Below are 23,933 nucleotides of genomic sequence, written 5' to 3'. Positions count from 1 at the left end.
TTTTATTTTATAAATTTTATACCAAAAAATACTTTATTTTTGGTAAAGCAATTTTCATAAAAAAAATAAAATTAATGTAAAAATTGTTGAGCTTTATTAAATATATATATATATATATGATAATTTTTATGAAATATAATAAATATTATTTTATATTATTAATAATAAATGGTGTTATTTATGTTTTTATTATTAAATGTAAAGTGATTGTTATTAATTTAAAATAATATTATATTACATTATTTTAAAAAAATATATGTTTATCTTTTGATGAAGTGTCATTTTTTATTAATCTAATATTTTTTTTCGAAATGATTATTTTACTAAAATAAAATATTAATTTATTAAAATTTCTGAAATAAAATGTATAAATTTCATTAAATTTTTTATCTATAAAAAAGTATTTTTGTTTTGTTTTAAACGAAGTAACCATAGAATCTGCCTCAATAATATATTAAGGAAAAGAAAATTCAGGATTTATGAGATAATGTTGCTTTCAAACTTTTGGACAATTTAATTAGGCGCTAATCAAGACTATTTACATGCCTAAATATGAAGTAAGGAAGCAAGCTACACTGCTAAAGGAGATGTAGAAATTTGATCAAACACTTAGCATCTAATCAATGATAATTGCACCCATCTTTTCACTTTAGTGATGCAAGGTCACTTATGTCACAAACTTTGAAAACACTTATGCTCTGTTTGGATAGCGGTAAGGAAATGGTAAATAAGGGTAAGGAGAGGTAAGTAACTATTATATCCCCGTTTGGGAAGTGGTGAGTTAATAAAGAATAAGAGTAAGTAAGGATAAGGCTTACCCTTCCTTACCCCTCAAATTTTAATTTTTCTTACACCCCAAATTAGGGTGTAAGCAGGGGGAGATGAGAGCTAAAAATTACTTTATTTTTTATTTTTCTATTGTATCCTTAATTTTTTATTAAAAATCCAATTATAACCATTAAAAATAAATCTAGTGTACCACTACAAATAAATGTCTTCTCTCTCAAGTGGCCATATATAGTTTCTCTGCTTTCAATCATTTGTTTTTAAATAGTTTGCTGCAATTATTATACTTCAATTATTATTATTTTATTTATTCTTCCAATAGTTTGCTTCAATTATCATTTTTTTTCTAAATAATCCATTTTTTATTCAATATTTGTTAGATTTGCACATTATTCTTTTGATCTATTAATTTTATGATTTATTTATAGTGGACCATTATTATTTATAAATTTAATATTTATCATAATTATTTTTTCATTTAATAAATTATCTAATAAAAAATGGTATTTTTATACTTCTAATAATTATTTATCCTTCTTTCACCTCTTTTTAAACATGAAGAATATACGTTACATTTCCTTACCTTTCCACTAATTCATCTCTTTTCAAACATAAGATTTTTTCTATTGTAACCCTCTTCACCCTTCCCCTTCCTTACCTTACCTTATCCTTCCATTAATTACCCTTCCCTCACCCCATCCAAACAGAGCCTTAGGATCAAGCACAAGAGAGATTTCCTTGGTCCCTTTTATTGATATATTTATTTTTCTTACCATATTGTCATAGGTTTAGAATTAACATATATATGAAAGCTATTTGTGGAAGGATAATTCTGCAGGAAAAGAACCTGACAGTGAAAAGAGGAATCCTTGGACAGCAGAGTTACTGATGAATTGGAAGACAAGAATAATGCAATCTGTGATATGATATATACTATATCCTCAATGTGTTTCACACAAGTAAAGGTTAATCAGCATTCCAAGTATACGAATCTTGGACTTACCCTTTATAGCACATAAATTATAAAGTTAAAAGAGAAGATTAATGATGCAGCCAGCAGACAAGAGCTTATCCAAAATTCTTAAACCCCATTAGAAGCAAGGTAGCATTTTTTAACCTGTCATTTTCCAATTTGCATGACCTATATAAAGGTCAGAGCTAACCAAATCCAAACACACACAAACTCCTCTTCTCTTCTCACTTGTTCCTCATTTCTACTTAGAGTTTCATCTCTGCCTTATCCGCCATGGCAGCTGTACCTCGCAGGCCATCAAATCCTAGGGCAGAAAGACACATGTTTTCTTCATCAGATGACAATGCAATGATGAAGCAAATTCAGGCCACTCATGCTCCTGATGGCCGTGAATTTGCTGTCAGACCTCTTCTTCATCTTGTTGAAGACATTTTCCAACGTGCTGCACCTACTGGCCTGGCTACACTTGTTCATCCTCAGGTACACTAAGCAGTATCACTTTGATTCTTTATTTGTTTATTGCACTCAGTTTTAACATGAAGCTGATCACTCGTGACTTCATTGTAGGGAGCTCATCAGGCACAACTCGATGCAATAGATGACAAGGCTCTTCAAAATGGATTTTATGAAATGATGGATGTTCTGTCACACACAATCAACAAAATTTCCTGCGAGGTTAGTATATGCTTCTTCCCATCGTTTCCTTTTACAGGATTCTGATGTATATGCTTTCTTACAGATATCCTGCAAGTGCTCTGGTGGTGGGGATGCGCATGCAACAACATTGTCTATATTTAACTTGCTATCAAGCTACTCATGGGATGCAAAGGCGGTGCTAGCCTTATCAGCATTTGCGGTGAACTATGGCGAATTCTGGCTTGTTGCCCAGCTATATCTTACAAACCCACTGGCCAAAGCAGTTGCACTCCTTAAGCAATTGCCAGAAATATTTGAACGTGCTGACTTACTGAACCCAAAATTTGAGGCACTTAACAACCTTATCACCGCTACTTTGGATGTTGCCAAATGCATTGTTGAATTCAAGGAGCTTCCATCTCAGTACATCACTCCTGATGCACCAGAAATGTTAACTGCTACTGCTCATATCCCAACAGCCGTTTACTGGACCATCAGGAGTATTGTGGCTTGTGCATCACAAATTATTGGCCTCACTGGCATGGGTCATGAGTATGTTTTTACTTTCGATAAAGCTTAATTCCTTAATAATTACGCCTCATTTGTCACTATAGTACTCTAGCTTATAAACATATACACTCCTGCATCTTATTGCCTGAATTGTACAGATACATAGCATCGACAACAGAAGCATGGGAGCTATCAAGTTTGGCCCATAAGGTCAGAAGCATTCATGAGCATCTCATGAAGCAGCTCACTCTTTGTTATCATCACATAGGTGAGTGTCACAAATTTTATGTTTTGCTAGCAGGAATATGATAAACATTTTTCAGCAGCAAGCAAGTGATCTTCTTCTGAAATGCAGATGAGAAAAGGCACATTGAAGCTTATCAAACGCTTATTCGCCTGTTTGAAACTCCCCACATTGATAACATAAAAATTCTTAGGGCTCTGATTTATGCTAAGGATGATCAACTACCACTCTATCATGGTGACACCAAAAAAAGGGTTGATTGCATATTCCTTTTAATTAGTTCTTCCAACGCTGGCTCTAATAATACTGTCATATAAGTACTCAACTTCTACAACAATTTAATTTTTTGTTACAGGCTAGCCTTGATGTGCTAAGGAGGAAGAATGTGCTGCTATATATCTCAGACCTTGAACTACCCCATGAAGAGCTTGCAATGCTTGAACAAATGTACACGGAGTCTCGGGATCAACCAACAAGGACAGAAAGCCAATATGAGGTAGTGTGGCTTCCTGTTGTGGACCGATCAACCCAATGGAATGATGCGAAACAAAGTCAATTTGATAGTCTCCGATCAGCGATGCCATGGTACTCAGTCTATCACCCTTCACAGATTGATCCCGCAGTCATCAGGTACATCAAGGAGGTCTGGCACTTCAACAAGAAGCCCATGCTCGTGGTCTTGGACCCGCAAGGGAAAGTAGTGAATCCTAACGCTATCCATATGATGTGGATTTGGGGAAGCATAGCTTTCCCTTTCACTAGCTCCAGGGAGGAAGCACTCTGGAAAGAAGAAACCTGGAGAATTGAGTTATTGGCAGATGCTATTGATGCCAATATCGTCGGCTGGGTATAGCCTACAGCTCTCAATCTCAAAAGCTTGTCCTTGATGTTTTGCTAGTAGATTGCCGATAAAACACAAACTTGTGACTTTCTTTGTCATTTCAGATTCAAGGAGGGAAGCACATATGCTTGTATGGTGGAGAGGATATAGATTGGATCCGGAAATTCACCCGAAGTGCACATGCCGCTGCACGAACAGCCAACATCCAGTTAGAGATGCTCTACGTAGGCAAGAGCAATCCAAGGGAGAAAGTCAGGAAAAACAATGACATAATTCAAGCAGAAAATCTTAGCCATATATTGCCAAACCTTACATTGATCTGGTTCTTCTGGGTGAGGCTAGAAAGCATGTGGCACTCCAAGGTGCAACATAACAGGACTGTAGAGAATGACTCAATCATGCAGGAGATTGTGACCATGCTCAGCTTCGACGGAAGTGATCATGGATGGGCTGTGATTAGTAGAGGATCAGGAGGCGGGGATCAAATGGCAAAGGCAAAAGGGGGTGATATTTTGAAGGGCTTTGATGACTTTCCGTCATGGCAGCACAACTTTACAGATGAGAGTGGATTTGTGCCTGCACTCAATGACTACCTCCATGGACACCATGACCCACTTCACTGCAACAGGTTGATTCTGCCAGGGACTACCGGAAGAATCCCCGAGAGGGTGGTTTGCGCTGAATGCAACCGCCCCATGGAGAAGTTCATCATGTACCGCTGCTGCACCGATTAAGCTCATGTTAACTAGTCTAATCTTGTGTGTCCCACAGCCATATCTATGGTTTCAGCTGTGGATTGGAGATTGAATAACTGTTTCTGCTGCTGTTGCAACCAGTGCTTGCTTGCTACTGTTATTGTATAATTAAAAGATGTTGAACATGCAGGAGGGGGAACTTGCTTTCTCTCTCTGCATATTATTTGTAATATTTCTATCCTAAGTATCTCTTTTAATCAATGCTTAATTTATTTGTAAGTTTCCTTTGTTGGATGCCCATATTAATTAATAACAAATAAGAAAAAAAAAAAAGAAATATATATCCATAAACAGCGAAAGCAAAGCCAAATTACCTAGAGGCAATTTTAAGCTCATCTTGTGGAAGAGATTAATTATCGTGTACAATCACGTGGGATCTATTATCTATATTAAAACGAGAATTCACTTTCTTGAGAGAAAGGAAGCGTTATTTTTATGTGCACTAACAGTATTTTATAATCTTTTCATCCCATTGATTGTTAAAATTTTTAATGTTTTAAAAAGTAATTAAAATAAGATATTTAAAAATTTTAAAACTATATATAGAAAAAAAATTTAATTATAATCCTATTCTAATATGGTAGTTTGGCTGGCTAAGGGTAGGCTTTGGCCTGATTTTGTGTATGAATTAATGGTTTAGATTTAAGGTTTAGGAAATTGGAATTAATTCAATTTTGATTCAGTTGCAATTTTGATTAAATATAATTATTAAATTTTTTTAAAAGTTTTTTTCTAAAAAAAAATAATTAAGCTTGATATTAAATTCATTAATTTTGATATAATTTTAATTTAATTTAATATGAATTTTAATTTAATTAATTTTGACTTATTGTAATTTAATTCTATTTTAATTGGATTAGATTCTAATTCTAAATCGACCCGTAGCAATATCTAAGTTTTCATCAATATGAATTATGTCTTGTTTTTGTTATTCTGCAAATCAGAGCCCCAGCCCAATAATTGAAGAGACATGGGATTTGCAATGTTGGCCAATCCTTTCCAAATACTATGCTGGGCCATATTGATGATTGATTAAAATAATCTGCATTATTTATAATTCAATAATTAAATGTTTAGTTTATAATAATAAATTAATAATTTAAATACTAACAATAAGTAATTTTTTAAGAAAATTATTTCAAAATACCTCAAATTTTATCTACTATCTTTAGGTGTTGTCTTCCAAATTAAATTATATAAAACGCTGAAAATAATACCTTTTTCCTAAATTTTGAGTAAATAATTACTTAAATATAAAATTTAAATAAACAAAATATTTTATTAATAAAATAAAATTGAAGAATATTTATTTTTTTATCAAAATTTAATTCAAATAATTTTTTTATTAATTATAATATTTGAAATGAAAGAATTTAATTTTTTTAAAATTTAAAAAAAATTATTTAAGAAAATAAAAAATTAACTGAATTGTTTTTTATAAATATTTCACACTAAATAATGTCAATATGATAATAAAAATCAAATTCAACTCTATCTAATGATATTAAAATAAGAGAGAGAGAGAGAGAGAGAGAAGTTTACAAAGTATCAGTTCTCATGTTGCATTGGAGGGCACTCACACTAATCTAGAGGATAGAAAGCAATTTTGACAGTTTTTCCTTGGCTGTAAGTTGCAACATTCCAAAGCTATTGCTAAAATATCTGATCATCTTCCCATCAATTCAACCATTCAACCAACATGCACTTATATTATTTTTAAATGGGCAAGTTGGGTTTTTCTTAAAAAAAAAAAAAAAAATTGTGTACCATGGGGACATGATCATAATTTCTTATAATATCCATTATTATTATCTGAAAATAATGCAATATTTTATTTATTGTTACCTCAAGGTATTTAAATAATTATCAAGTAGTCATAAAGATCTAAATTAACATTATTATTTAATCTATCCACCACCTTCACAATTTGCATCATCATCTTAGCTTCACTTTTCATATCACTATAATATATATCAAATTAATAAAATAAACATATCATAAATAAATAAAAAAAATAGACTATTTTAAAGCAAATTATTAGATACTACCATTAAATATACACTCTTATTTATCAATTTTTTTATAAATAATTGATACATTATTTTTTAGTACATCGAATGCACCTTATAATTTATCATGTTCTAAAGTCTAGAATTAAATGTAAAATTTTTCATATTTATAAATTATGTACTATAAACTAATTTTTATAAATAGTTATTGAATATATATTTTTTAATTATTAATGAATTTTAATTTAAAATATTAAAATCGTCTTTAGAATTAATATTTCAAATTCAAATGCAATTAAAATTAAGTAAAAAAAAAATCTATTGCTTCAGTTGAATAAAAGCATAAATCATTCACATCTAATTATACTAATTTTACATTAATAGCCTAATTAATTAGCACAATTTAAAAAAATAATAATAATTAGCCTTGGTATTTGCATGCAAGCAAGTCAACTTTGTCCAATTAATGTCCATGCTAGAGAGTGCTTCTTAGTTTGACATAGATATGTCTAATTAATCATTAAAAAAGACAAAATGAAGTTTTAATTAATAAATAATAATAATAATAATAATAATAATAATAATAATTATTATTATTATTATTATTATTATTATTATTATTATTATTATTATTATTATTATTGTTGTTGTTGTTGTTGAACAAAATTAAATGGCTTTTTGCTTTAACAATGACGTATCTCAAATTTAGTTAATTTGTACAAAACTCCTACATTTTAAAATCTTCAATAATTAAATGAAAGTGAATATTAATTAAGTTAATAATTAGGAAGAATTAATACCATAATTAAGTTAATTAATTAAATGAACATTGAATATATACTAATGTTATATATAATAATCCCACATATAAAATTAATTATACTAATATTATTCATCTAATTACTTCTAATAATATATAATTCACGAATATACATATTATTTGAGAGTGCATGTATGGGCACTTAGAATATACACGTTAATATATATTATCCATTTGGCCTGTGAGGTCATGCATTGATTTTGAAGACAATAAGCCATTCCAACCATTTTTTAACTCTAATATGATGATATGATCTATAGTTATTATTATTATATCATACTTAGATTAGATGGATCATTAATTAATACGATAGGTGAAAGTTGACTCGGAATATCACTCTCCTCTCTCAAGTTGCATTTATATTTTGGTGATTTCCCTATTATTTCTTGACCATTTGACACAGCCACCAGCTGCTTTGTGTCTTCACCCTCATGTTCAACTTGCCAACTTGCACATGCCCAACCCTTATCTCTGTATTTATACACAAGATATAGAGAAGCTTGAGATGGGTTTGCAAAGTTTTAAGATATGGTGGACTTCATTTGTTGAACAAACAAATTCTTTATTTAATTATTATATAATAATAAATTGTGTCTCTTAAAATGAACGTTCCTCCTTTTGTCTTCCCTGTTTTAGACAGATTTTTATATGCTATTCTTTTCTTGTTTTCGATATATCGATAGAAAGAAACAAGAAACAAAGGAATATAGTTGGATTGGCCTGTCATCCATGGATTTGGGCAAAGCACTTTTGTCCTGTCTTGCACAAGTTGCTTTCGCAAGGAAAGATTAAAGATTGGTCCAGCAGGAAAGAAGCTTCTTCTTAATCATACACCTGCTTCTAAAATCCAAATGGCCCTCTTGTTCTTTCAATTGTTCCTTTCTTGTTTTGGATAGCTTGTTGGGAGTTCCTATTCCACCATGTCTCTTCTCTTTAATATTACCAAAAACAAGGGCATGCTTAACAAACAAAATTTCGAATTTCTTCCCCCACTGAATATTAAATTAATTGTAGGGTTTGCCGACGGCTGAATCAGTTTGAAATTGATTATATTAGCTCAAAGTTCAAAGGGATTGGCATTGTAGCGTTCTCATTGTTCCAATTCAATTCTATTTTAATTATATTAGATTTTTTTTAATATATATATATATATATATATATATATATATTTGAAAATCAAACAAGTTGATTCATATCCAATTTCAATCAATTCTGATTTTGGATCGAACTAATTCGATTCTGATTCTAAATTGAATTTTAACTGAGTCTAATTAATAGTATTTGAGAAATTGAAAATGTTTCCCTGTTTGGTTAGGTACACTCCCACTGTTTCGTATATAGTCACAAAATGGTAATGATTAATTGATTACATCCATAGAAGAAATTTGTATATTTTCCAACTTATAGTTGGCAAATAATTGAAACTATTTCTAAGAAAGTCATAATTATAAACTGGGGTTTACTATATTTTCTTTGATAATACGACATCACCTTTCCTTTGCTAGCTCTTACGCAAAAATTTTATTGGATGACAAAGAATAATATAGGTATATTCCTAGATATTAGAGTTGAAAAAGTGATTAATTTGGTAGTTAAAATAGTTGATTAATTACAAAAGGAGGGTTTAATTACCAGCTAAGCAAAAGATATTTAATCATAAACAAAATCTCCCTTGTCATCATCTAATCCTCTCTAATATTGCAAAATTTATTTAAACAAATTAATTAACCCACTCAATTAAGCTAACAATAATGAAAATAATTAATAATTAAACACACATAAATCATATACAAAAATCATATATGTTTTTAATCTTTATTTTTTTTCACCTCTATATTACTATTCAAAATTTTAATTTTTGATTACTTGATACGGGGAAACCGGACTGCAAGGTCTCGAAACTGAGACTTGCCATGCCTTAATTTCTCCGTCCAGACTGCCACTGTAGACTGATACGACACCGTTACTTCCTCCTTCCCATGCCGCGGCTAATGACTTCACCGGTTTATGGTGTCCCTCCAAAACGGTCAAACAACTGTATTTTCCATCGTGGCCTTGCTGCCAAATCCTCACCGTCCGATCAGCTGATCCACTTAATAGTAAATCAGAGACGTTGATTAAACTTAGAATGGCCTTGCCATGCCCTCTCAACGCTCCGGTCACTGCCATGTGATTGGCGCTATCTTCTCTCTCCCATACCAAAATGGAGCGATCACATGCCCCTGAAAACAGCAATGATCCGTCGTCGCTCAGAGCCAATGCATTTACTGCCGATTTGTGCTTCTCTAAGGTCGCTATCAGCACGTGCCGCTTCTCGTTCAATGGCTTGCCCCATACCCGGATTTTACAATCCGCTGACCCAGTGTAAACAGTTCCGTCAGCGGAGACAGCGACGGCGTTAATTGCGTCTTCGTGTGATTTGATAGACTCTAAACACCGGAGATCAGATGCTCTCCATATCTTCAAGTATCTGTCCCAAGAAACCGAATAGATCAATCCATTATTAACGGCGAGACCAGTAACAGCGTCGGCGTGTTCGATCCAGAGCAGCTTCTTGCGGCGCCGGACTTTGACGTAGTTCTTCGGAAAAAATAAACGGCGTAAACGATCATTAACAGTGGGGAGAACTGTTACCAACTTGTGCTCTTTGGTCGGCGTCAGTTTCCAAACGCGGATCTTACAGTCCTGATGAGCAGTGAAGATTTTTCCTTCACAGAAGGAGATGGACTTGACAGAACCGGAAGAGGAATCGTCATCATTGAACGCATGGAGAAGCGTGCAGCTGGTACGATCGTAGACATTGATCTCATGAGAGGAAGCAGAGTAAAGGAGATTGCCGTGGATGGCGAGGCACGTGATTGGAAGCTTTGGGCGAGGATGAAGAGAGTTTGAACAAAGAAAAGAGATGGAACCGTTTAGAGTTTCGGGTGTGAGCTTTTGAAGGGAAGGGACGGAGGGAAGAGTCTGGAGAGAGAGGTTGCTCTGGAGGCTAACATTGCTGGCGTCGCTAGTTGTTGACGAAGAGAAGGCGCTGTCAGGAGTATCAGATGAGCTACTAGTGTCGGAAACTAGATGTTTGGGAGACGTGGTTTGTTCAACGGAGAATAAAATGGCGGTGGTTGATGTGGTTGTGGAGCAGGTGGCTAACCACGAAGGAAGTCTCATTTTTTTGTTCTGATTGAGAGGAGCGAAGAGTGTTGCGAGGGAGACTAAATAGAGATTTGAAAAGTTTTGCCACGTGGAGGATAGAAGGTGCAAGGTACGATTTGTCCGAGGTTGAGAAAGGCTGTAGCCTCTTTACATAGGAGAAAACCGACAGATCCTACGGCTATTAGTTGCGCGGGTATTCTATAATTATTTACTGAGTTTATAACAAATTCAAATTAATTTAATTGATTTTCTTTTATTTGAAATTAATAATAAATTAATTTTTTACTAAAATTAATTAACAGAAAAAAAAAAATGAGAGACTTTGAAGGAGCAGAATCTGAAAACCAGCTTTGGTTTTTTTATTTTTGCAGGGTACAGGAAAACAAGCAACTGCAGGGGTTGTGGAGTCAAAGGGTATTTATGGAAATGTGGGATTAAAACGCGTATGATTATCCATGAGCGTGGTGATGGTGTTTCCTAGTCTGATTAACGGGCCCAACTTTGCTTCTTTCGGCTAGCTGTGCAATTTTTGGTGCTGAACCGAAACAATGAGTTTTACACAGCAAAGCATGTAGATGACGACGAGTCAAGCTGTCTCCAGTCTCCACCGTCGAAACTCGAAAGGTTCCAAGCAGGCCAAGGGACAAGGCTGATGCGGCAAGTTCCAAGAATTAGTTGAATGGAGAGTATTGCCGCTCGAAAATCGAAGACTTGCTTTATATTATTAACATTGAAAATATTTTTCATAGAAAATATATTTTTTAAAATAAATTTTATAAAAAATATTTTTTTTATAAAATATTTTTTATAAATAAATATAGCCTTATTGGATAAAAAAAAATGACTTGAATCTTATTATATAAAGTCTTTACAATTACTAAAAAAAAAACCACAATAAAAAAAGCGAATGTTCTCAACAATCTCCTCCTCTCTCTTACGATTACGTTGAAAATGTAGGAAAAGGATAAGGTGTGAAAAAAGGAAGAAGCATTTAGATTCCTTTTGAAGGGCAATATAAAGCTATGAAAGCTTCAAAGAAATGGAAGACAAATACTTTGAACCCTAACTTGGACCAGGCAAAACAATTACACAGGTTGACAAAGGCATGCATTATAAGGATATAGAAGAAGCCGACAATTAAGAAAATTCAGCATTTAATAAACCATTTTATCTTCCTGTCTTGTGTACATGACTGGTCTAGTCTATTAAAGCATATACAAATTGATAAAGATCAAGAAATCAATTCTAGAGACAGGGACCAAACCAAAAAAAAAAAGTGCAGACAGAAGGAGTAAGGACCACTTTCTATTTCAATGCCAACTACTTCTCTAATTTCCTTCAACTAATTAATCCCCATCAAGAAAGGGATCACACAACCAAAACATCAATTAATTAATTATAATTTTATTAATATATCCCAAATAAAAAAGGGCTTCAAGTATGAATAATAATTTTCTATCCATATAATCTCGTAATTCGACTTATTTATCTATTACAATTTGGTGGTCTAAACTCTTCTACAAGCTATAAAAATAGCAAGTTTTAAAAGTATAGTGTTACAGAACGTTTGATTATCATCCAAAATGAAAAAAATACTAATTATTATCTGAAATACTATTTTTCTCTGTTGAAAAAAATCAGAAAAGTTATTATATTATATTATAAATTTAAGAAAACCATATAAAATATCAACCAAGTCTTTCATACATTTAGATTATGTACCAACCAAACAACAAGTGGGTACATAAAATTTTACATCAAGATCAATATTACAACAAAAGTTCCAGCATATATGTAGTCATGCATTTTCTTAATTAATTAATATATAAAAATTATAATTAATTAAAGCAGTTGCAAAGCGATATTTATATATATATATAATACCAAATGAGTTTGTTGTTAAGTTAACGGATGTTTCATGGAATTGATGGCAGAGACATTGAAATTAAAATTTTAAAGCCATGCAAGACGTGGAGAACAAGGACAACAGTGTTGGAAAGATATTAATTACTATATTTACACAAATTTAAGTCATCTTTGAGCTGTATTGAAAGCTAATTTCAGTATTAATTGTTTTTTAATAAGCACTTTTCTCTTTATTTTACTTCAGGATAGAGATACAAAGTTGGTCCCCTCCTGGAATGACTCTGATTGTGAAGGAGAGGGTTGAATTAGTAAAAATTGGCATTATTATAACAATAATTAGTTAATTAAAAGTAATGAAGAAAATGATAATTGTCGAATTATGAAGGATCATGGACCAATTGATGAAGACAAAATAATTTTTTTTAGAAGAATAAAGACAAAATTATTAATGATCTTTTAAGTCAATATATATCAATATTAATGCATAGCTTTGATAAGGCTTTTATAGCAAAGTAATTAATTGGTATTGGTGTAACGCGTAAGGATTTATCTCCTCCTTCTTGGCATTTATCTACTAGATGTTTTAAAAAATATATATATATTAGATTATTTTTTAAAAATTTAAAAAATATTATTTTTTAATTTAATTATTATTTATTATTATCATAATGCATTTGTCTCTTTTTTATTATCTTTCTCTATTTTAATTAAATATAATAACATTTTAGTCAATCATTAATAATTTTCTTATAAAAGTAGAGTTATCACACAAAAATCTTAAAAGTACTTGAAATGAGATGGAGGGAGTTATATATATATGTTTCAATGCACTAATTTTGAACCTTTTCAAAACAGAACTTTCCCAAGAAAAATAAGTTATAAAAATCAAATAAATTTTAATTTAATGAAAATCATCTTTAAAATAATGAAAATTTTAATTTAAATTTTAATAAAAACTAAGTATATAAATAAAAAGAATAAAAATGACCCAAAGATTAAATTCTCACCACCATCAACCTTTCTTCCTCAAGAAATGAGAATGGAGCTTTTCTTATTTTAAGAAATTAAGAGCTTAAATCTTTTATATTACAAAATAAATATGGAGTTACATTGGAAATCTAAGTCTTACATTGAGAATAAATAAAAATTAGATAGTGAACATAAGTGGTTAAATTGTAATATTAACTTCACTAATTATTTTAATGTGTAAAATAATTTAATCACTTATATAAGTTAAATTAAAATACATTAATATGTAATTTATTCAGAACTCTCTATGAATTTAATAAATTATGCATAAATTAATATTTTAAAAGCTTTAATACCATTTGGTAAAATTGATTGGATTTAACTATACTTCAAAGGCATCTTATTATAGAAAAAAGGATATTTCAAATTATGAAATATTTTTATCAAATATTTAGTTGATGCGAGACTTAATATAGACTCTTTCATCGCAAGAATTGAATATTTAAAGTATGAAATTTACATAATTAAATAATTACAGGTGGCCTATTATTAAAATCAAAATTAGCTTTAATATCATAATTGATAAAATGAATTAAATTTAATTTTATCTAAAATTTACATCGTAGAAAAAGGATTATCCAAAAAGTATAATTATTTAACATCAAATCGATGTGAGACTTAAAGTCTGTTTAATATTGCTATTGATGTTTTTGTTACTGTTGAATTATTTTTAAATATATTAATCACAAGATATTAAAAATTAATTTAAAATTTAAATTGATAAGTTTTAAAGAGTGTTTTGTTTGACTTATAAGTCAGTTAAATTTAAGTAGAAATTAATAAGTAAATTAGCATTTGATTTAACTTATAAATTAAAAAAATACTTAAAATAAGTTAAAAGTGATAAGTAAATGTATATTACTTATAACTTATTTATTTATTTTAAAATTAATGATATTTTGCTTATTATTTATCTAGTTATTTTAAAATTACTATTTAACCACGTAAAATATTATATTATCTTAATAATTTTTAAAAATATCAACATTATTCTCATTTTAATAACTATAACACTTAATTATATATCTATTTTTAAATTTTAATAAATTAAATTACTTTTAAATACTTTTTAATTGAATATTTAAACTAATTAAATTTTATTTTTAAGTAATTTTATCAAATAATTATTACTTATTTTTAATTTAACTCGTAAATTAAAAAGTATATTTTAAATAAAAAATTTAAAGTAAATAGTTAAATCAAACACTCTCTTAATTATTAAAATATAAAAATACTAAAATAACTTTACATAATCATCTAAAATAGTATTTCTTTATTACTAAAAAGCAATTTTAACCCTCATGCTACGAATGTCAAACAAGAACTTAACATTTATTATTGGAGGCATATGGCTTTTGATACTCTCTCCCTTTTATTATTTCAATAACTTTTTAAAGTTTTTACATAAAAATTAAGGGATGATAGCATTATTTTAATAAAAAAATATTATTAACTAATTAAAGTACTTTTATAGTATTAATGAAATGTAAAAAAAAAAGAAAAAAAATAAATATATTGAGAATAATAATAAATAAGAGTAAGATTAAAAAAAATTAATATTTTTTTAATTTTTTAAAATAATGAATAAAATGAAAAAAAAAATTAAAACATCTATTATAACGGGATGGGTGGAGTTTTTTTTTTTTTTTTTTTGGAAGTGATAAATGCCAAATTAAAATTTGAAGTTATGAAGCCTCTTGCTTGACTTTGTAAGTAAACGCGCAACTTGCGCAAGCTGTTGTTTTGGCTGGACAGCTTCTCTTGTTTTTGTGGAGCCAACGTCCAACGTGGGCTTTCGCTAGTCAAAAAAGGTTTCACGAATTTCCAACCAATTTCTGAACACCCGCGCCGATTTTGATTACCCAAACTAATAATTGTGCTTTTCTTTTTTTTAAAAAAAAAATAAAAAAAAATAAAAAAAAAAATAAGAGATATATAGGATTTAAATTTCTGATGAATTTCTGCAGTAGAGATATATAGGATTATTAAATTATTAAATAATGACAATAATCATGGTGTTGTTAATTATTGTTGTTTTCATACCAAATTTATCAGGGCGAGGTGACTATGAATTTAATCAATGAAAAATCATTCGCGTCACTTATAATTTTATTAAAAATAAGTTATATAGTTGTTTATCAAATTAATATTAAAAAATTTTATTAATTTAATTTATAAATAAGGTTGTACAATAATGTTTATTTAGCAGGGATCGACATAGCTTAGTTGTAATTATGATGCTGGGCTTTGAGGCAGTGAGGAAATCCACTGAATGCCTCGCCTCCCATGATGAGCCCAATGACATTTTCATAAAATATACATTAATAATTTTACATTTATTAATAATATTAACTCTTAATTATAATTCAGACATATATATATAATTACAGAAGTAATAACTTAAAATTTTATAAAAAAAAAATTTGTAAATTCACAATTTGTTACACAAGTAGTTAAAAATTAATAAAAATTTTCATCAAAATTTCTATTTTTCTATACTAAATATTAAAACTCAATAAGTGTTTTATAAAAAGAAATTATTATTTTTAATCATGGAATATTATAAAAATGAAAAAGTAAAATAAAATTATCAATTGTGATGGCTGATTATTTTGATAATTTGAAATGTTTTAGTTATAAATGTGAATCATGAATGGGTTGATTTAAAATTATAAAAAATAATTGGACTTAATAATAAAAATGAAAATTTTAATCTAGGCTAAGGATAACATTAATTCAATTAAGGGGAACAGAATTTCAGGGAGGCAAGCATGAAGAATAAAAACTTTTTGGGAATATTTTTAGATTAAGTCATTATTTGTTTCACATAATTCATTTTATTTACAAATAAATTTTATGATAGAATTCATTTATAATTTTTTATACACATTAAATGTGAAATTCATTTCAAATATAAAATAAATTTTATATTTATTTTAATTGTAGAATTTAATTTTTTTTCCTAAAAATATTCTTTGATCCACCACGACTATGCTCAAGCTTCCCATTATGATGAGATAAGCATTCCATGATATAACTCTTTTGGACATTTCATCAAACATACTCTCCACAATATTTAACTCATCCATTTCTTGCAAGCCCCGCCAACATAGCATTCTAAGTGATAACATCATAGTTTGAACTCTCAACCTTACAATAGGGATGCAGCTAGCTATTGTTGAATGTTAAGGGTATCAGAAAACAATAAAAATCCCCAAAGGATGAAGGTGAGCCAAAGATTCTTTGAAGAACTAGCTACATTGCAGTCATCAAGTCCATGGTCTTGCTTTGAGTTGCAAGTGTTTTAACGTCAATGGTACCTTCTTGGATATTCAGTTTCAGTTCAATTTGGAGTTTATCTAGAAATCGAACTCGAATAAAAATTTCTCTACGATTCTAATTTGATTCTTTATTGTTTTGGTTATGGTTTGATACGATTCTCAGTTTTTAAGTTTCGATTCAGTTCGGTATGATTTCGGTTCGATTCTTGATTCTTAAAATAATTTTATGTAATTATTTTTTTAAAAAATCATACTTGAATTAGCATTTAAGTTTTAAATTGAATTATTAATACATAATATATCATATAATATATCTTTTAGTTACTTGTAAATTATATAATATTTAACTATAAGGTACATATATAATTTAGAGTAAAATATATTATATAATATAATAATACATGTATATCATATAATATACATTTTAACTATTTACTAATCATATAATATTTAACTATAAGATATAAATATAATTAAAAATTAACATATATATATAAGATAATAGTATATTTATAATTAAGAATTATAAGATAATTTAAAGTATTTATAATTAAAATTATTAAAAATATATAAAAATAAAATAAAATATAATATTAGATTGTATTCAGTTTGTAATTATACATGCATATATAAATATATATAATTATATTAAAAGTATATAATACATTTAAAACAAATAAAAATATATATATAAATTTAATTTTCGATTTAGTTATGGTATGATTTTTAATAAAAAATAAAAAAATAAATCAAAATATTAAAATAATTTCGATTCGATATGATTTTTTTATTTGGTTCAGTTCCCTCAATAACTGTGCACAGTCCTATATCCTCCTTACCTGATATTTTGTTGCTGGATGGTTTGGTTAATACAGAGAATAAGGAGAAAGAGGCAGCTTCTCCGTCTTTGTTAAAGTTAGGCAAGGAGCATCTTAAAATGAGTATTTTTGTCTAATACTTTTTTTTTAGCTTTTTAAAATCAGAATTCATTTACAAATTTTATTAAAATTAATAAAATTTATATTAATTATAATAAATTTTATACAAATTTAAATTTAAATTTATAAATAAATTTTAATTTATATTAAATATAATATTAATAAATTTATAAATGAATTTCATAATATTTTATAAAATTCATTTATACTGAACATAACGGAGCAGTGGCAGCTGACCCTCTAAATCCGCCATTTATTATATAAAACTTTCTGCATAAAGCGTGCATGCTTGGTCATTTTTCCTTTGTTTCCATTGAGGAAGAAAAGTGAGACGTAAACTGGGACTAAACTCCACCCAGGATTCCTTACATCAGGGTGGTAATAATCTTAAGTTAATACGAAATTGCTACCTTAATTAATACTAAAATACTTCATAATCATGTTCTCCATGCATGGTCTGAACTAAAGCTTGCGCCTGCTTGGCTTTGGTCCAGTGTAAGGGCACAATAAATTTGAGGTCACGTCCCAATTTGATCCCTTTCCATCTACCTATCAAAAAAAAAAAAAAAAAGAAAACAGTAAAGTCTTTGTCTTTTTGTTGGTAGAAACCAGAAAGTTCCACTAAAAAGGGAAAAAAAATTGCATTATAATGTAAATAAAAATTAATAATAACAATAATTTTTTAATAAAAAAAAAACATGGAGAGTGAAATTTAAATTTAAATCTATTAAACAAGTAATATATCAATTTATAATAACTAATTTTTTTTTCTTGATGTACATTGTACATTATTTTATTAACTGTGTAAATTTGTGATTTAAATTTTTTAAATATGGTATAATATATAAAAATTTTATTAAATTTATAATATTGTAGAGTTTTTTTTTAATTTTTATTAAATTTAATGAAATTCTTATTACTAAAATAAATTTTTTTTATATCAAATTTATTGCATGTTTTTTATTAATATAAAAAAAATTATATGTATTTATAAATTTTAGAAAAATTCAAAAATTTTATATTATTAACAATAGAAATTATTATACCTATATGATTTAATTATAAAAAAAATAAATTTGATAATCAAAGAAAAAATTGAATTATATATATTATGTAGCTAAGTATATTAAAATTTGTAATTAAAAATACTTTTATAACATTTTCAGTTATATTTATTTTTTTGAAATATACTTGTGATTTAAAAAAAAACGTAAATTTATAATTTTTTAATTAATTATTTTTATAAAATTAATTTTTTTTTAAAAAAATTCATACAAATGTTTTTTTAGAAAACATGAATTTTTATTTTAATATAATTAACTATTTCTCATAAAATTTTTATCTTAAATTAAGTATAATGATTATGATATATTATAATTAAGATTAGTTAGCACTAATAGAATTTCTCATATATTTAAAATTTCTTTTATAATAAAATTTTAAATTAAAATTAAAATTTATATATTTTATACATTATAGTAAAGTAATAAATTTTAATAATTAATTAAAATTTAACATTTATAATATTTCCAGTTTCAATCCAAATTGAATAATTTGAAATTCCTTTTATAATAAACTTCTGATATTTTATTTTAAAAACATGAATTTTTGATTTTTTTAGTTAATTATTTTTATAAGATTATTATATATCTTGAATCTAAACTCCGTTGCTAAATTATTCTTCACATTTAAATCCATTTCAAATTTCTAAAACTTGGTTATGTATTATTCAAACTCTATAGAATCATACTCACAAAAGCTAGGCCCATTATCATCTTTAAGTCATACTGCGTCGTTTTTGGAGGCAATATCCAGATGTTGGGCAGATAAGCAGAGTTCAGGGTTACACCCTCTAATTCATGCGGCATTCTTCTTTCAATCTCCAGAGCTGAAAGATCTTCCTAATTAATTGATAGGTCGACAAAGTTCAAATTTTTAGCCTCAGGAGCAAGAAGAAGAAGAGAGGAAAATGGTGAAAGTGGCAACGTACTTCGCAATGACATTAGGAGCCTTCATATTCTGGCAATCTATGGAGAAGGTTCATGTCTGGATCGCCCTTCATCAAGATGAAAAGGTTCTTACTTTATTCCATATCAATTTTCCTTTTTTTTTTTTTTTTACCCATATGAATCAGTTTGATTTGCTTCAATTTAAGCTTTTCTGAGATAAACCCTAATAATATGAAAATTTTTATTTACCATTTATTTAGATCTACTGGGTAACCTTTGATGTTAGCTTGTGTGGTTATGGAATTTGAATCTGAATACGCTGGCAGTTCGTTTTCGCTTTGGCTTTTTAGCTTGATATGAATGATTATCAGAGTTTGGTAGTTTTTGTCCTGTTTGTCCAAAATTTATAGCTTCAATGGCATTTGTGTTGTCGTTGTGTAGAAGGAGAGACTGGAGAAGGAAGCAGAGATCAAGAGAGTCAGAGAAGAGCTCCTTCGACAAGCCAGAGAGAAGGAAGATACTCTTGCTTGACGTCTCTCCCCTTTGTATTGGCACTTGCTTTCCTTAAATTTTCTGTTTGTCCTATTGAGTTCTAATATGCATAATTTTAATTCTCTAGTAAGCCGATCGGCTTTGATTGTCACAGGTACTTTACTGTTCTGTTCTACCAATCCCCAACTTGTTTCGATCATCAGAACTAAATTGCATCTATATTTTCACCTGCTCTTCATTGTGTACCTAATGCAATTTATATTTGCTTTCGGTTTTATGTGGAACGAGCAATAAGAAATTCATTTGTGGCAAGTCTTTAACACAATTGGTTTTTCAATTGGTGATCATGATTATCCTTTAATAAATATGCTCTGGAACTTGATATTTGTTTTAGTTATTTGTAATTCCTCGTTTTGCAGGAGTCTTTTAAATTGTTATGGATGCTTAAATGTGAAGCCCTTTATAAGCAAAACCAAATTTTGCATTTAGCTTGAGATAGATTGCAAGGAATAGCCTTTTCTTTAGTATGTTTATTTTTAAAATTTCTTGAATCTCTGTCTGCGAATATTCCATGGAGACTGTAAAAGAGAATTTCTATTGATTAATGCTCAGACGTTGTGTATATGGCTACTTCATATCCAAAATAGAAATGCTATTCTTTGTGTGTGTGTGTGTACGTGGATGAGAAAGAGAGATGAAAGGCTATTGTTATTATCATGAAAATCTGTTTCACATAGCATTAATGCCTCTCTTGTTTTGTTGTTAATATGACTTTCATTAGTTTACATTTCCTTAAATGATCAGAAGAATAAAATATGTAGTGAAAACAGGTGATGCTATATCATTTGAATTTGTGTGAGTTCATGGGCACCATCAATCATGCTGTTCACCATAATTTGTGTATACTTGCAGATTGGCATGGTTTTTCTTTGCACCTGAACTTGTCCTGCTGTTAGTAACCACTCCTTTGAAGATGTCTTTCCTTTTATTTTTCACTGTGGTGCTGTGATGTGTGACATGTGATGATCAGATATTGTTCATGGAAACTCGTTTCAATCTATGAATGTGGTAATAGTGAATTACAATAAACAGATGAAATCTGCTTTCTTGTTTCTTTCTAAATATTAGTCCCTTTCTAAGTCTTTAGGTGACATGCCCTTTTATCCCTTTTTGTTAAGTGAATCAAGGTCATCTATTGCACAAGAGTGGGATCACATTGGGATGCTTGTACTCATATCATTGTTCAGCATAAAGGAATAGAATTTTTGGTCATCATTATGGCATTTCCAACCATAGTTATTAAAGGTGTGCCTCAGGCTCCAGGCTCACTAAGCTCCAGTACTAGCGCCTCTACAGGAGAAAGGTGGGCAACATTCACTAGGCCCTCGCCTTATGCGCCTAGGCGTGAGCCTTGTTCCAGGGCAAGGCTAGAAAGGCGCGCCTTTTTTTTTTTTTTTTTCTACATTCGGCGAGTACTTCCATTGACAAAAAACACTACCACCCAACTCGAAATTTGTTGATCTAGAAGTTTTTAAAATTAGTATCGTTGGTGATAACTAGTCACCAAAATCTCATCAAACTAACATACTCAGGATTAAAAACTTCTCATATTTTCATTTTCAACACTACTACTTATTATTTTTTTCAAAAAAAAAAAAGTTAATATTCCTTTAGTTCTTAAAGGTGAGGAAAATGATGAAAATATTGATTTTGAAGATGAATATTAAGAGGATGAAGGTGTAGAAAAAGATGAAAAAGATATAGTTACTTTATAATTTCTTAACTTTAATTATGAAAGATTAAAAGACTATTAAAGTTTTAATAATTTAGTACTTGAATGCTTATTTGTTATTATTATTTTTAGTTTTATGTTATTTGAAGTTTGATGAAATATTCATATTTATTTTATTTTATTTTTTTATTTTTTTGCGCCTTATCTCGCTCAGGCGTGTACCTTCGCCTGGAGCCTATAGGCTCCAGGATTCCTTGGCACCTTAGTGCGCCTTGAGCCTTTAATAACTATGTTCCAACCTGTTTACATTCACTTGTGACTTGTATGGTGATGTTAGCTCATTTTTATCTATGTTGTACATGGCTGTGGGCAATCAAGAATGGTGAAAAGGATGGCTACAATAGTGAAAGTGGAAGGGGAAACATAGAATTAACATGAATACATATATAAAGTCACCAATATGAGCACAGTATTTATAAAGTCACCGGCCGGCCGTTGTGATCATCATTCATTGTGGTTTGAGCATCATCGATTCTTGATTGTTCACACAGTAATTTTCTTTTGTTGAAATTAATATATGTTCACTCTTCTTATTATGGTAAAATTAGCTGTTCCTGGTTCTAAATAGGAAAAAAAGAAAAAACATTTTCAGTTACACTAAAAATAAGAAGATTAATGTGATTTAAAAAATTAAGAAAATTAATGAGTTAATAATTTAATAGTATTGAAATTGTCTTTAATGTTTTAAGATTTTGAGTTCAAATTTTATTCAAAATGTGAAAGCGAACCAAAATAGTTGTAATATATTTTTAAAATATTATTATCAATGTTGTGTATTTCCTTATATACAAAGATTTTTTTTTTAACTGAAAAAATACTTATTTCATAATAAAAAGACAGGTTTTATATATATATATATATATATATATATATATATATATATATATATATATATCTTGTTGTCGATATCTCACCCATACAAATTCACTAAAAATATGAGTAGTTGGTTGGCTTTGTTTTGTAGATAGCTCATGAAGTGGAGACCTTTATCAAATTTTATGAGTTTTGTTTGAATGATTTTTGAGGGTAAGAAAAATAATTAGTGATTGTAATTATTGTGTAACTCGAACAAAGTGGTGGGAGTTTAAAAGAGTAAAGCAAATGAAGTTAAAAAATGAACTTCTCGAGTCCGAAGCATGGAAACTGGATATGGAGGCCAATGATATGTGGATACAGATGGCATCAAAAATTAGGAAAGTAGCTAGAAAAGTGCTTGGAGAGTCTAAAGGGCACGGACTACCCTAAAAAGAGAGATGGTAATGGAATGAGGAAGTACAAAAGGTAGTGAAGAGAAAAAGGAAATATTATAAGAAATTACCTAAATGTGATAATAATGAGGTGTATGAACAGTACAATATAGCAAAGAAAGAAGTAAAAAAGGCAGTTAGTCAAGCAAAAGCATAAGTTTTTGAAAAGTTATACGATAAACTTGGAACTAAAGAAGGAGAGAAAAATATTTATAGATTAGCAAGGAGGAGAGAGAGAAAATGTCAAGATCTCAATCAAGTTAGATGCATTAAGGATAAAGAAGTAAAAGTGTTGATGAAAGATGGTGACATTAAAGAAAGATGGAGAAATTATTTTACTTAATACAACTCAACTCAACTAAGCCTTTATCTCAAAAATTTGGGGTCGGCAAATTATTTTACTTAATGATCTCTTTAATAATAGTCAAAATGGTAATAGCGTGAATATAGACTATAGAATAATAGAAAAGAATGTGAATTATACTAGAAGGATTAGATCTTTAGAAGTAAAGGGAGCACTTGAGAGAATGAAAGTGGGTAATGCCTATGGACCCGATAGAATACCAATTGAAGTGTGGAAGTATTTGGGAGATATGAGAGTGGCATGGTTAACTA

At 29.0% G+C, this 23,933-nt stretch overlaps 3 protein-coding genes across 3 annotated transcripts; 2 read left to right on the top strand and 1 right to left on the bottom strand.

Annotated features, from left to right (window-relative positions):
* Positions 1-1,962: 1,962 nt before the first annotated feature.
* On the top strand, positions 1,963-4,964 carry LOC110655449 (protein SIEVE ELEMENT OCCLUSION B). Its single transcript, XM_021811739.2, has 7 exons — positions 1,963-2,239; positions 2,327-2,434; positions 2,499-2,947; positions 3,064-3,173; positions 3,261-3,403; positions 3,505-3,996; positions 4,095-4,964. The coding sequence occupies exons 1-7, from the start codon at positions 2,033-2,035 to the stop codon at positions 4,722-4,724; spliced, it is 2,139 nt and encodes a 712-aa protein (XP_021667431.2). The 5' UTR covers positions 1,963-2,032; the 3' UTR covers positions 4,725-4,964.
* A 4,347-nt stretch (positions 4,965-9,311) lies between these two features.
* On the bottom strand, positions 9,312-10,765 carry LOC110655450 (protein JINGUBANG). Its single transcript, XM_021811740.2, has one exon. The coding sequence runs from the start codon at positions 10,737-10,739 to the stop codon at positions 9,426-9,428; it is 1,314 nt and encodes a 437-aa protein (XP_021667432.2). The 5' UTR covers positions 10,740-10,765; the 3' UTR covers positions 9,312-9,425.
* Positions 10,766-19,656: 8,891 nt separating this feature from the next.
* LOC110655452 (uncharacterized) lies at positions 19,657-20,616 on the top strand. Its single transcript, XM_021811744.2, has 2 exons — positions 19,657-19,912; positions 20,229-20,616. Exons 1-2 carry the CDS (start codon positions 19,808-19,810, stop codon positions 20,316-20,318), a joined length of 195 nt encoding a protein of 64 aa, XP_021667436.1. The 5' UTR covers positions 19,657-19,807; the 3' UTR covers positions 20,319-20,616.
* The last annotated feature ends 3,317 nt before the right edge of the window (positions 20,617-23,933 follow it).

Source organism: Hevea brasiliensis, chromosome 7 (assembly GCF_030052815.1).
Source record: "Hevea brasiliensis isolate MT/VB/25A 57/8 chromosome 7, ASM3005281v1, whole genome shotgun sequence".
In the NCBI taxonomy this organism is placed as follows: Eukaryota; Viridiplantae; Streptophyta; class Magnoliopsida; order Malpighiales; family Euphorbiaceae; genus Hevea; species Hevea brasiliensis.
The sequence above is the reverse complement of the archived record's forward strand: the minus strand, read 5'-3'. Positions and strand labels throughout refer to the sequence as shown.